Source organism: Mustela nivalis, assembly GCF_964662115.1.
Source record: "Mustela nivalis genome assembly, chromosome: 3".
NCBI lineage: Eukaryota > Metazoa > Chordata > Mammalia > Carnivora > Mustelidae > Mustela > Mustela nivalis.
This window is the reverse complement of record NC_139022.1, coordinates 179,673,697-179,687,867: the sequence shown is the minus strand read 5'-3', so window position 1 is coordinate 179,687,867 and position 14,171 is coordinate 179,673,697. Positions and strand designations below refer to the sequence as shown.

The window sequence follows — 14,171 nt, the reverse complement described above, 5'->3', positions numbered from 1 at the left end:
TCCAAAATAGCTCTGGGTCCCCATATGCCAGACCTTGCCCAGGGGTCTGGGCAGCCCTAAGCTCGGTGTGAACAGGGCGGTGGGCTGCTCCCAGGGCCCAGGGTCCCCCTCATGTCCTGGACTGGGATGGGGGCTCAGGGATGCCCCAGCACTCAGCCTGCTGGCCGAGAGCTGGGGAGACAGGGCCGCTCAGGGCTGCGCTCTGCTTCGGGGTGGGGGGTGTGGCCACGAGAGAGCATCCCGGGGTCGGGGAGGAGCAGCGTCCGGCCGAGTCCGCCAGGCTATTGAGCTGGGGGTGTGGGTCTGGCCCAGGAGCACCCTGGGGGTGGGGGACGGCAGACTCGGGCGTTTACACAGCGGGAGGGGCTGGCTGGCACCTGCAGAGCTGCTTCCGAGGGTCTGCCGAGCCTCCGCAGATAAGGCATTAACAGCTGGGGCGGACTGGCCGTCAGATCTGCTGACGCCAGGCGCCTGGGGCAAGGTGCCAAAGGTTCCCTATAAAGTGCCGGGGCTCTGGGCCACTGGCCACTCACCCTCCGGCTGCTGGCCTGCCTCTGTGGGGAGGGACCTGCCTGGCGACCACCATGGTGAGGCTCGTGCTGCCCAACCCGGGCCTGGAGGCCCGGATACCCTCCCTCGGCCAGCTGGAGACCATCGAGGCGGAGGAGGCCAGCTCCCGGCCCAAGTGGGACAACAAGGCCCAGTACATGCTCACGTGCGTGGGCTTCTGCGTGGGCCTGGGCAATGTGTGGCGTTTCCCTTACCTGTGCCAGAGCCACGGCGGAGGTAGGCCACGGGGCTGGGGGGCCGGGGGACGGCAGACAGGGGCCTGGGGGTGAGTGGCGCCACGTGCCCCTGGGACGCCAGCACCCCCGGGCCGCGGGCAGGACGGCACGCCTTTGTGCCTTCCCTCGGAGCGCCACGCGCCTCCACGCGTGTGCCGGGGGCCGGGCCGGGCCGGGCAGGGCTGGGCTGGGTGGCCCGTGGTCCGGGGCCATGTGTTCCCAGCTCATGGCAGGAAGTGAGGGATGTCCACGGCCCTGACCCTGCGCGCCCAAGTGTCCGGGTGTGGGGAGCCCTGCCCCCATCTGACCGGCACGTGGGGGTCTAAGAGGAGGATGGACGGAGCCCGCCCCCCGGGTCTGGCAACGAGCCCAGCCGTCTTCGTGTCCACCATGGGGCCCCATCGCAGCTCTCCCTGTGCTTGGTGCGTGTCCTAAGGCCAGAGCTGGTGCCACCTTCCTGGAGGGACGGGGGCAGGCGACCCGCACAAGGCCACCCTGGCCTCGACCCCTCCTGCCCCCTCCAGAGGCCTCCGGGGGCCTTGCCTGCAGCCCAGGGGTCTCTTTCCACAGGTTGAGGCTGCCCCTCCCCCACCCACAGGTCCCCCAGGGATGCTGGGTCAGTGTCCTCACGGCCTTGTCCCCTTGCCCACCCTCCCAGTGTCCGTGGGCTCCGGGATGTCCGTGTGTCCGTGGCTCCTGCCTGCCGGCCCTGACAGGGGTGAAGGCAGAGGGGTCTGGCTCTGTGAGCCGGCCGGCGGCTGCTCTGCGGACACAGGTGCTCCGGGGACGGGGGTCAGCAGGGGCTGTCTTCCTTCTGTCTCTGAAGGACCTACAGGCTCTTGCCTGGGCTTTGGGAAAAGCAGAAGTGGTTCCGGGTCAAGCCCAGCAGCCCCGAGTTCCCGCGATTTGTCTTTCCCTCCTGTGCTTCTGGGAGGCGGGGACCGTGGCGCTGGGGGCAGGGGGTGAGAGACGGGTCCCCAGGAACCGAGCCTCTGATGTCAGCGCCGCTTCCTTCTGAGACTGCCCGGTAACCTGCCCCCCGGGGTGAGAGCGGGCACTGGGCCGTGTCAGGAAAGGTCCTCCGACTGGGAGCAACTCTTGTGTGTGGCCCCAGGCGGGGGATGTCGGGGATGTCGGACCAGAGGACTGCAGAGCCGGAGTCCGTGTGGCCTCTCGGCCCCTCCCCTGAACTCCCCGCCCTGGGCCGCTGGCTCTCTGGGCACGGGCTCCCCTCCCCGAACACATCTCGGGCTGGGCTTTGCTTCAGGAGATCCCCGTGAGCTCAGAGAGCACGGTCCTTCTAGGCCTTGGCCAAGGGGAGCCCGCGCTGGCCCTCCCGGGCCCTTCCTGCGCCCCCACACCCCTCGCAGCCGGCAAGCTCTGGAGGGCTGGGCCTGGGCTGTACCCTTGCAGCCTTAAGTCACACTGGCCACCCTGACCAGGAGGCCCTCGGGCTGGAGGCCACTGCGCTTCCGTCTCTGGCCCCCAGCCCCATCCTGGCTGCCGGGAGCAGTGCTCATGGGTGCGGGACCCCCAGCCTCCTCCCCAAGCTCTGTCTGTAGTGACCTCACGGCTCCCTGCCGACCGGGGGTGCACCGGGGCTTGGTGGGCCCAGGGGACGGGGAAGGGGTGGCAAGGCCCCTTTGGGCAGAGCCTTCTGGGCCTAGAAGGGCCTCGTTGTGAGCTCCAGGGTGCAGGCCCCAGGGGAGGAGTCAACCCAAGGTGGCGTCCCTCCCAGGGTCACGACCTCCAGGTCCTGGACAAGCTGCCGCCCCTGGGTGCCCTCTCTGGTGCCCTCCCCAAGGCCGGCTGAGAGCGGGGCCGCGCCCCGGGGCACTCTAGGTGCTGACCGAGCAGACAGGGAGCTGGAAGGGAGGCCAGGGGTGAGCCAGACCCAGGGAGTGAGGAGCTCACGGCCGCAGCATCTTCCCCGCACAGGACGGCCGTCTGGCCCGCGGGTCTGTGACTGGCACTGGCTGCTCAGAGCTGCGGGCAGGAGGCCAGAAGGCCAGGAAGGCCCTGGGGGAGGGGCCGAGAGGCCTCAGCTGCCTTTAGGGACCCGGTGAGAGACACGTGAGAGAGAGGCCGTGCCGGTCTGGGGGCCCCTGGGGGAGGCGGCCGGTGCCCCCAGCACACCTGCTGCTCAGCCCATCCGCAAGGATGCCATGTTTCCTGGGCCGCTGCGGGTGATCGGGAAAAGCCCAAGTCCGACCCGCACTACGGGCGGCCTGTCGAGGGTTTGCGATCAACCCTCCAGCCTCCCAGGCGCCTCCACAGCCCAGCACGTGTCTGCCGGCCGTGACCCTGCGCCGGGCTGGGGGCTCACAGGGCTCCTCTCTGGCGGACCTGCTCAGCGCCTGCCCCAGTCTCCCGCCAGAGTTATGTGCTGGCACATGCGTCTCCTGCGGGCACCAGCGTTCCTCCTGCCCCGCCCGCCGCCTCCACCTGTCCACCCACCAAGCGGGCGCCGGGCAGCACCAGGAGGCCCGTCTCCCAGGACCTTTGGAAGCACATCTGGGCGCCACGGTGCCCGCCTCTGACCTCCCTGCTTCCCCACCTCGCCCCACGGCGCTGGTTCTGAAAGGAAAGCCGTGTGTCCCTGGGGCTTTCTCTGGACCAGGTATTGCTGGAGAACATGCTTGTCCTGGGGACGAGCAAGGGGCCGAGGTCCCGGGGCTGGGGGCGCCAGGGGGGGCGGGCCTCAGGGGACCCAGAGGGCTCCGCTGGGGGGTGGTGTGGACGCGTCCCCCATGCTCCCACTCTCCGTCCACGGCCGTGCCCGCTGCAAGCCGAGCCTGACGCACAGGGATCCACTGGTCTGTGGGCCCGGAGGGGCTCCTGTGAGGGAGGGTGCCGGGAGCGCAGGCAGTGGCAGACGCGCCCTGGATAAGGGGGTCTCCCAGTGAGGTTTCCAAGCATGAATAGGAGTTTCCTGCCGGCGATTGAGGGGCGGGGAGACCGGTGCTGAGAGCAGCATCACGAGACAAGCCATGGGATGGAAGGGCGTTTGCAGACTTGGTGTGCTGCCGTGCGCGTGTTTTCTTGGTACTTTTGCTCGAAGGTTTTCAGATCAAGCCCCTAAGGAGACGTTGGAGAGAAAAGTCTTTTCTTTTTGTAACTAGACCCTCACTGACACAGGGACCCAGCGAGCAGGTCCTGCTGGGCTCTGAGTGGCCCGGGCTGTGCCCCCATACCCAGGGGGCATCTAGCTGGTGGCTCTTCCTCTCCTGGTACCTGTCCTTGGATTTGCTTTTATGTCATTGTCAAGCCCACACCCGTGAGTTCCTGGAACTTGGACCCCTGCCTCTGACGCAGCCCCAGCTTCTGAAGGCGCCTGGTTCTGGAGCCCCGGCTAGGGATTGAGGCCACTCGGGCAGTCCTATGTGTAGGACAACGACCCACGGCAGGAGGCCTGGCGCTCCCAGCACGAGGACCCCACAGACAGAAGGACGGAGACATGTGAGAGCGAGAAGAGAGAGGGCTGGGGCTCTGTCCCCCTCACACACCCGTGCAGGCACCGACACACGCACACATGTGGACACGCCCACCCACTCGCGCACCTGCACACAAGGACACTCACGCCCGCAGGCACGTACGTGTGGACACACCGTGCCCCCGCCTGCCTCCCCCGGGGCCCTCTAGGTCAGGGTCTGAGCCCCACCCTGACCAGGAGAGCAGCACCCGGAGGTGGAGGCGGCTGGCGCAGGCGTGGGGGTGGGAGGAGTGGGGTTGGGGTGAAGGACATGACAGATTCGAGGAGCAGGACAAGCAGAACGAGCAAGTTGGGCAAGGAGCAGGGGGCGGTGTGGCTTCGGGCCAGGGGCTAGAGAACATGGGAGAAAGGACACGGGGGCGGGGGGTGGGGAGCAGAGCGGCCTGAGGCTGTCCCAGATGCCCCTGCTCTTGGGACGGGACCCCAGGCCGGGCAGGGGCCAGTACCGCCCCTCAGCAGGTCATGGCCGGCCCCCATCAGCGCGGACCGAGAGCCATCCCGGCGAGAAAACAGCCCAGTTCAAGGGTCTCGGTCCACAGGGGTCTAGGGAGTCCAGCGCCTGTGGCTACCAGGCAGGGACCCAAATCCCCTGTCAGTCCTGAAGCAGGAAGCGTCCGGTCTCCGCCACAGAGCCGCATCCTGGCCCGCGTCCAGGCCGGGGGGGACCACGGCTGCGCTCATCACTGCTGGGCCACACTCAGCACCGTCCCCCGCCGTGGTTGTGCCTGGAAAGCCTCCTGGGCTTCCGGGCAGTCTGGGGACCGCAGTGGTCGCCCTTACAATTTCCCTCCTCAACCTGCTCTCCGGCACCAAAGCTGGGGGTTTTGTGAGATGCCGGGGGTCCTGGTGACTCCACGAGGGCGGTGAGGCCCCTGCTCGCGCGCGTCCATGCTGGCTTCCCGAGGCTCAGAATGACTCCCTCTGGTGCGCGATCTCCGGGTCAGCCTCGGAACCCTGGGCTCGCGGGACCTGTGCCCTCTGACCCTTCCCCACCGCCCAGCGGAGGCTGCCGAGCCTCCCCACGCTCCGTCTAGCACAGCGACCCCGGCGCTCATTCCCAGGGGCCGCCGTGGGCTGCGGACAGACGCTACCGCGGGGCAACGGTGCAAGGCAGCTCCGTGGCAAATGGTGCCTGTGGCCGTGAGGTCCCAGGCCGGTGTTTGTGCTGCCATTCTGAGGCGCTGTCAACAAGCACCGTGTCCCCAGGGGCCCCCCCGCGCTGCCCCCGGCCCCCACTGCCGCCTTCTCCCCATGCAGGCGCCTTTATGATTCCGTTCCTCATCCTGCTGGTCCTGGAGGGCATCCCGCTGCTGCACCTGGAGTTCGCCATCGGGCAGAGGCTGCGGAAGGGGAGTGTGGGCGTCTGGAGCTCCATCCACCCGGCCCTGAAGGGCGTCGGTGCGTGTCCGGGGCCCTGCCCAGAGCCAGGGTTCACAGCGGCACCCCCGCTTCCTTCTCTGCCTAATTTCAGGGACAGGAGGGGCCCAGAGCTCCACGCCCAGGCCTGTGCAAACCCATCCTTGGGATCTCAGGGGACCGTGGGCCACAGGTCCAGGCCCCATCGCTCCCGGCTACCAGGGACCAGCTGGGCAGCTGAGGCCATCCTGAGACCCAGGTGCCCAGGGCATGAGGGTATAGACACGCATGGAGTGTAGAGCCCCTCCTCCCCGCCCAGATCAGGGCTCAGCAATGGCCAGACTGACCAGGAGGGGCACTGACCACGGAGTTCCTTCCTAGCACTGACCCCTGCCCCCAGCGCCGACCCCCTCCCCCCACACTGACCCCTCCCCCCAGAGCGGACCCCCTACCCCCACACTGACCCCTCCCCCCAGAGCGGACCCCCTACCCCCACACTGACCCCTCCCCCCAGAGCGGACCCCCTACCCCCACACTGACCCCTCCCCCCAGAGCGGACCCCCTACCCCCACACTGACCCCTCCCCCCAGAGCGGACCCCCTACCCCCACATTGACCCCCCCCCCAGAGCGGACCCCTCCCAGTGCTGACCTCTCCGTCCGGCCCTGACCCCTCATCCCCGCAACGCCCCCCACTCCTGAGCAGTGACGGTCTTGTCCCCCAGGCATTGCGTCCATGTTCGTGTCCTTCATGGTGGGCTACTACTACAACACCATCATCGCCTGGGTCATGTGGTACTTCTTCAACTCCTTCCAGGACCCCCTGCCCTGGAGCGAGTGCCCACTCAACGCCAACCGGACGGGTGAGACTTGGCGGGGCCACGGTGGGGGCGGGGCCCCGGCGCTGGCTGTGGGGGGAGCCGCGCCCCGGGACAGGCGGCCCGCGGCCCACGAAGAGCTGTGATTTCCAAGTTCCGGAGCCGCCGTAGCTCAGGTCTTGCAAAACCAGAGCCCGTTTAAGGCTTCCCTCTCGGGAGGGGTGGCAGCACCTGTGTTGTTATGGAGGAGACAGGACACCTGCTCACCTGTCCCCGCCATGCAGGCAGTGGATGTGGAGTTCCAGGTGCCCCAGAGAGCTGCTCCCCAACATCTGCAGGGCAGTGTCCCGCTTCCCACTGGCCTTTCCTGCCCAGTCCCCAGAGGCTCTGCAGAGCGCTCTCGCCCCTCACTGTCTGCTCCTTCTGGGGGTGGAGGGCCCTCAGGGAAAGGGGGAGCGGGCCCTAGGCTGTGGCCCGTGAGGGCATGGGGACGCGTGAGAGCAGGGGCCGGGCCATGGGCACACACGCCCATCGGGACGTGGGCAGCCTGTGTTGTGAGCGTGGGTTGGACAAGCAGATGTGGCCAGTGCGGTTTGCTGCACGGATCCCTCCAGATGTGCTGGGGCGGGGGCCGGCAAGGCAGGCCCCTTGGAGTCAAGAAAGGACAGGGCCCACCCCCATGGCCTCTCTTGCTGCTTTCAGGGACCATTCAGGTCACGGTCCCTATCTCTGGAGATGGGGTCGGGGCCCTCCAGGACTGATGGCTTCCCTCTTCTCGGGGTGTCAGGCTGGCCTGGAAAGACACCCAGGACCCTGGAGGCCAAAGGGATGAGACCGTGTGAGATTGAACACTGTGGCCCGGGGTGGGCCTCAGCCAGGGAACCGGAGAGACCTGTGACCCGTGCGCGGCAGAGCCCCTGGCCGAGGGCCGACTCCCAGCTCAGCCTGTGGGTCTCTCATGTGCCTGTAGCGGGGCAAGAGGGAGAAGGAGGCAGCAGAGGCCTCGTGTGCACAGGAGCGTGGGTGTGCGTGTGTGCGTGCCGTGAGCCGTGTCTGCGCGAGGTGCACGTGTTTGTGCGAATGTGCACGTGTGTGGGCGTGTCTGTGTGCACAGGCGCGTGGGTGTGCGTGTGTGCGTGCCGCGAGCCGTGTCTGCGCGAGGTGCACGTGTTTGTGCGAATGTGCACGTGTGTGGGCGTGTCTGTGTGCACGTGTGCGGGCGTGTCTGTGTGCACGTGTGCGGGCGTGTCTGTGTGCACGTGTGCGGGCGTGTCTGTGTGCACGTGTGCGGGCGTGTCTGTGTGCACGTGTGCGGGCGTGTCTGTGTGCACGTGTGCGGGCGTGTCTGTGTGCACGTGTGCGGGCGTGTCTGTGTGCACGTGTGCGGGCGTGTCTGTGTGCACGTGTGCGGGCGTGTCTGTGTGCACGTGTGCGGGCGTGTCTGTGTGCACGTGTGCGGGCGTGTCTGTGTGCACGTGTGCGGGCGTGTCTGTGTGCACGTGTGCGGGCGTGTCTGTGTGCACGTGTGCGGGCGTGTCTGTGTGCACGTGTGCGGGCGTGTCTGTGTGCACGTGTGCGGGCGTGTCTGTGTGCACGTGTGCGGGCGTGTCTGTGTGCACGTGTGCGGGCGTGTCTGTGTGCACGTGTGCGGGCGTGTCTGTGTGCACGTGTGCGGGCGTGTCTGTGTGCACGTGTGCGGGCGTGTCTGTGTGCACGTGTGCGGGCGTGTCTGTGTGCACGTGTGCGGGCGTGTCTGTGTGCACGTGTGCGGGCGTGTCTGTGTGCACGTGTGCGGGCGTGTCTGTGTGCACGTGTGCGGGCGTGTCTGTGTGCACGTGTGCGGGCGTGTCTGTGTGCACGTGTGCGGGCGTGTCTGTGTGCACGTGTGCGGGCGTGTCTGTGTGCACGTGTGCGGGCGTGTCTGTGTGCACGTGTGCGGGCGTGTCTGTGTGCACGTGTGCGGGCGTGTCTGTGTGCACGTGTGCGGGCGTGTCTGTGTGCACGTGTGCGGGCGTGTCTGTGTGCACGTGCGTGGGCGTGTCTGTGTGCACGTGTGCGGGCGTGTCTGTGTGCACGTGTGTGGGCGTGTCTGTGTGCACGTGTGCGGGCGTGTCTGTGTGCACGTGTGCGGGCGTGTCTGTGTGCACGTGTGCGGGCGTGTCTGTGTGCACGTGTGTGGGCGTGTCTGTGTGCACGTGTGCGGGCGTGTCTGTGTGCACGTGTGCGGGCGTGTCTGTGTGCACGTGTGCGGGCGTGTCTGTGTGCACGTGCGTGGGCGTGTCTGTGTGCACGTGTGCGGGCGTGTCTGTGTGCACGTGTGTGGGCGTGTCTGTGTGCACGTGTGCGGGCGTGTCTGTGTGCACGTGTGCGGGCGTGTCTGTGTGCACGTGTGCGGGCGTGTCTGTGTGCACGTGTGTGGGCGTGTCTGTGTGCACGTGTGCGGGCGTGTCTGTGTGCACGTGTGCGGGCGTGTCTGTGTGCACGTGTGCGGGCGTGCACAGGCATGCTTGTATGCACAGATGTGTGTGTACGTCGTCCCTACTGTCACTGTCCCGAAGCACAGCTCGGGGCTGGGCTCCTGTCCTTTGCGGAGGCTCGCACTCCCTGACCCGCTCTGACTGGTGGGGACGCCCGCCCCAGGCTACGTGGACGAGTGTGCCCGCAGCTCCTCCGTGGACTATTTCTGGTACCGGGAGACCCTCAACATCTCCACCTCCATCAGCGACTCCGGCTCCATCCAGTGGTGGGTCCTGCTCTGCCTGACCTGTGCCTGGAGCGTCCTCTACGTCTGCACCATCCGCGGGATCGAGACCACCGGGAAGGTACTGGACGGGGGTCACGCTCAGCCGCTGCGAGGGCCCCGCGTGCCCACTGTCGGGGAGGGGCCTCTGCTGCCTCTGCGCTCAAAGGGCTGCGGGCAAGTGGCTGCGAGAGCTCGGGCCGGGGAGCCGGACCACCGCAGTTTCAGGACGTGGGTAGCGTGGGGAGTGGGCGCCTCTTCCTGCCTGCAGCCTGGGGCCGGGCACACAGGGAGGGGCGGGCGGCAGGTCCCACACTGTCACCCCTTCTCCTCGGGAGCCTGCTTGGCTCCGCCAGCCCGTTGGCCCACACCTGCCCCGTCCGCAGGCCGTGTACATCACCTCCACGCTGCCCTACGTCGTCCTAACCATCTTCCTCATCCGCGGCCTGACGCTGAAAGGAGCCACCAATGGCATCGTGTTCCTCTTCACGCCCAACGTGAGTCTCCCACGGTCGGCCCAGGCCAGAGGGCCCAGCAGAGGCCAGGCTGGGGGACGGCCAGCTCTGGGCCCCTCGTGGCGTCCAGGCAGGGCCTGTCTGCTCGATGGTGACTATGTGGACCGAGGGCGGCCACCACGGGCTGTGCACCAGCTGTCCCCTCCAGGAGCCCTGCATCCCCGTCCCCAGACCTTCCAAGCATGACTGAGGGTCTCTGTCCGGCTGCAGGTCACGGAGCTGGCCAACCCCGTCACCTGGCTGGATGCGGGGGCTCAGGTCTTCTACTCCTTCTCACTGGCCTTTGGGGGCCTCATCTCCTTCTCCAGCTACAACTCTGTGCAGTGAGTGTCGGGGGCTCTGCCTGCCCGCCCTGTGCCTTGGCCTCCCCAGCCCCAGGGCGGGTGAGTGGAGGAAGGCGTAAGGGTGGCCCCGCTGACCCTGGGTCCCTGTAGGGCTGTGCCCGTGGGTGCAAAGCCTCCTGTGCTGCGGCCTCAGGAGGGCTTTCAGAGCGAGGAACCCCCAGGGAGACCCGCTTACGACCCGACCTGCCCTGGTGTCTTTGCTCCAGCGATCACGAGCGCTGGTGTTCACCACCCCTATGCCCCGTCGTGCCTCAGCACCCAGAACCCCAGGAGGGCCGGCCCCTGCTGTCCACCACGGCCTGACACCTTTGTGGAAGGGGTCCAAACTGCAAGGGCCCTTCACCTCCACAAGCATTATGGGGCACCTCCCTGTGCCCCACCTGGTGCACCAGGACCGTCCTGCTGGGACCCGTGGTCCAGCAGAGAGACAGACAAGCCACGGGAGTAGACGGGATGGGCATAGGGCCAGGTGGGCTCACCCGCTGGCTGTGGTGTTGGCGGGACAGGGGCAGCCGGGGGACGGACCTGACAGCAGGTGCTTCTCAGCCGGGGCCGTTTGCCAACTCAGTGCTCACCAGCGACTAGTGCAGTCACATTCCCGGCTCTGCCAGCCCCAGCCCCAGCCCCAGAGCACGCCCTCGCCCCAAGGGAGACCTGCGCCCGTGCGCCCTCGCACCCGCCCCTGCCCCCGCCCGCTCCCTTTCTGGGCAGACTGGCCTGTTCCCAGCCTTTCCCCGTATGGACGGCCACAGGAGCCGTCCTCCGCGCCTGGCTTCCGTCCCAGAGCAGGACTTCCTCGGCGTCCACCCCTGCCGCAGCCTGTGTCACGCCTCCTGCCCTTCACGCCGAGGATGCCCAGGCGTGGACGGGCCACACGGTTGCCCTCCCCCTCCCACGATGGACCCAGGAGCTGTTTCCACCTTCTGGCGATGGCGAACACTCGTGTCCGAGCTCGGGGGCTGACGTGCCTTCGCTGCCCGTGGGGCGCCGGGGCGGGGCTGCTCTGGAGTTAAGGGCTCAAGGGAGTGTTTTCCACGAGCCCACCCCATCTCCCGTCCCCCAGCCATGCAGCAGCGCCCGATCCCTGCTCGCCCTTGCCAGTGCCGGTCATCGGCCCCCGACGCCGGCGGCCAGAAGCATCCGAAAGGGTGTGGGTCCTGGCGGGTGGGGCTGGGGCGTCGGGGCTGTGTTCTCGAAGTGCTGAGCCAGGGTATGGGCTTCAGGTGTCCAGTGCAGGGGGCAGGGCCCAGCCCGTCTCCTCGAGGTCCCACGACCCGGGGCAGGTCTCCAGGGCCAGCGTGGCGGCGGCCTGGGGACACGGCGGGAAGGGAAGCGCGGGGTGGGCTGCGTCCCTCGTGGCTGCACCCTCCCCACTGGGCACCCCGTGCCTGTGCCGATCGGGTGCTGGCTCCGGCGGGCGGGCGTCCCCGTGGGCCGTGACCAGACGCCATTCTCACGCAGCAACAACTGCGAGATGGACGCTGTGATCGTGTCGGTCATCAACGGCTTCACGTCCGTGTACGCGGCCACCGTGGTCTACTCCATCATCGGCTTCCGCGCCACGGAGCGCTTTGACGACTGTTTCAACACGTACGTGTGGCTCCCTGCCCCGGAGCTCGCGTATGGTCTCCGGGGAGCCGCCAGCCTGCAGCCAGCCCCTGTCTTCCCAGGAACATCCTGACGCTCATGAATGGGTTCGACCTGCCCGAGGGCAACGTGACGCAGGAGAACTTCGAGGAGATGAAGCTTTGGTGCAACAGCTCAGATCCCGAGGCCTTCGCAAGGCTGCGCTTCCAGACCTGTGACATGAACAGCTTCCTCTCAGAGGTTGGCCCCCGGGGGTGCTCTGGGGATCCCCGGACTGGGGCAGCGGGTGAAGGCGCCGCGCTTCCCCGTGAGCCGAGATCTGACGGGCCCGGAGTCCCAGGTGCCACAGAGCCTGTGCCCCAGGCCTAAGGCCAAGGCTGGGCCCTGGGGCCCCAGCGGCCTGGCCCCCTGCCGTGCCCGGCGTCAAACACGCCAACACCCCCAGGTCCACAAGTGCTGGAACTCCACCGACAAACACGCAGACGGGCGCTGACCGAGCCCCCGCCCAGCTCTGCTCGCGGGCCTGGCTGACTCCGGGCTGGCTGACCCTGCTCCTGTCCCAGGGCAGAGCCGTGCTCTGCAAGCCGTCCTCTGAGGCACAGATGGCTCTAAACGCCAGGCTCGATGAGCAGCGAAGCTGGCACGCGGTCAGGATTTATGGGCCAATGTGACTTAAATTTTGAATTTTCTACTTTGGACTCATGCGCTATCTGGGGACATGTCACACATGTTCAGGGCCTGGCATGGAGCCCAGTGGCCGGGGGACGACAGGCTCCACAGGAGCGAGGTGTGCCAGAGAGAGCACAGCCAGCAGAGCAGGGGGCGACCGGAGGGTCCCCTCCCCAAGTCTGTCCCCCAATACATGCTGGACAAGGGGTGGCGTGGTCCGAGGGCACCGGAGCCTCTGAATTCCTTCTCCTCTGGAAGCTGAGGGGGGAGTCAGTGCTCGGGGCTGTGCATGGAGCATCCCCGGGGCGCTGAGTCCCAGCCCCACCACCCCGCACCCTGCCCAGGGTCCAGCCGGTGCTTCTGCCCTGGTTTTGCCTTCTCACGAAGTTCTGCAGGGAGAATGGAGAGTTTGTGTCCCGGGGCTGGCTGGCCTCTCACTCCCGTCCACCCACAGGGGTCGAGCTGCTCCCCTGCGTGACGCACGGATGCTGGCTGCTCCTCTCGCCTCCTAAACTCCCCGCGCGGCCCCGGGGACGATCCGTGCGTGGAAGGCAGCAGCCGTGTCCTCTGAACTTGCAAATGCTGTGAAGTCGCTTTGGGAGCCCTGACTTGGGAGCGAGTCCCGGGGACAGGGGCAGCCCGGCAGGGAGCGCTGGGCCCAGGGTGCCTCACTCAGCCGCCAACCCCGCTGGACACACCTCGGGGGAGGAGCTGAAACAGGGGTCTCACAGACCCGCGTGGGGCTTCTGCCCCTGTCCGGCGTCGGAGCCCACGCTCCGCCCGCGGCCGCTCAGCTGGGCCCACTGGCCGCAGGTCCGGGACGTCTGCTCTGGGCACTGGCTCAGGCCTCGTGGAGGTCACCCCGCACCCTGAGCCCAGCTGTGCGGCGTGCGTCTCAGCGAGCAGATGGTCTCTGCAGGGGCAAGGGTCTGTCTGGGCAGCCCGGGGCCCTGACGGCCGCTGAGCAGGGCAGCCTTTTCCTGGTCGTCAGACTAGTTCAGCTTTAAAAATACAGCGGGGCCTAGAACACAGGTTCTGGTTTTTTCTCCGAACGGCTCGGCTCAGCCCTCTGCTCGCCCGGCGGGGCTCTGCGGCTGCGGCGCTGTCTGGGGAGGATGGGGCCTGGGAGGGTCCCTGGGGGACCTCGTTCCTCTGTGACACCGCCCCACCCCTGCAGGGCGTGGAGGGCACCGGGCTGGCCTTCATCGTCTTCACGGAGGCCATCACCAAGATGCCCTTGTCCCCGCTGTGGTCCGTGCTGTTCTTCATCATGCTGTTCTGCCTGGGCCTGTCGTCCATGTTCGGGAACATGGAGGGCGTGGTCGTGCCCCTGCAGGACCTCAGGATCATCCCGAAGAAGTGGCCCAAGGAGCTGCTCACGGGTGCGTGGGGCCGGGGCGGCGAGCACGGCTCCCGGGGCGCGGCCAGGGCGCGGGGCCTCCGTCCGCAGCGGCCTCGTTCTCTGCCCCACAGGCCTCATCTGCCTGGGGACCTACCTGCTGGCCCTAATCTTCACGCTGAACTCCGGCCAGTACTGGCTCTCCCTGCTGGACGGCTACGCAGGCTCCATCCCCCTGCTCGTCATCGCCTTCTGCGAGATGTTCGCCGTCGTGTACGTGTACGGCGTGGACAGGTAGGAGGGAGGCCGTGGCGGCGGGCGGTTTCCAGCGGGGGTAAGCGGGTCAGGTTTTGGGGGGGGGGGGGACAGCCCCGCCGGGACTCGGGGCCGAACGTGCACGGGCCTGACGCCCGTGTGGCCGAGGGCAGAGGGGCTGGGCCACGGACGGATGTCCCCCGGAGCAGTCCGCACAGTGTGCCCTGCAGCTTCCAGACGCTTCCGGACCCGGCAGGCGGGGCACTCGCCGG

The 14,171-nt window shown here is 67.8% G+C and overlaps 1 protein-coding gene across 2 annotated transcripts in view; it reads left to right on the top strand.

The window, feature by feature from the left end:
• Positions 1-399: 399 nt before the first annotated feature.
• LOC309861561 (sodium-dependent neutral amino acid transporter B(0)AT1) overlaps positions 400-14,171 on the top strand; it is a 36,700-nt gene continuing 22,928 nt past the window's right edge. The window contains exons 1-10 of one of the 2 annotated variants that reach the window (XM_082724575.1): positions 400-786; positions 5,536-5,676; positions 6,358-6,495; positions 9,091-9,272; positions 9,577-9,687; positions 9,916-10,028; positions 11,511-11,639; positions 11,720-11,876; positions 13,483-13,687; positions 13,779-13,938. In XM_082724575.1, coding sequence (XP_082580701.1) covers positions 585-786; positions 5,536-5,676; positions 6,358-6,495; positions 9,091-9,272; positions 9,577-9,687; positions 9,916-10,028; positions 11,511-11,639; positions 11,720-11,876; positions 13,483-13,687; positions 13,779-13,938 — 1,538 coding nt within the window. In that variant the 5' untranslated portion in view covers positions 400-584. The remainder of the gene's footprint in view (positions 787-5,535; positions 5,677-6,357; positions 6,496-9,090; positions 9,273-9,576; positions 9,688-9,915; positions 10,029-11,510; positions 11,640-11,719; positions 11,877-13,482; positions 13,688-13,778; positions 13,939-14,171) is intronic. The other variant, XM_082724579.1, reaches the window with a different exon arrangement.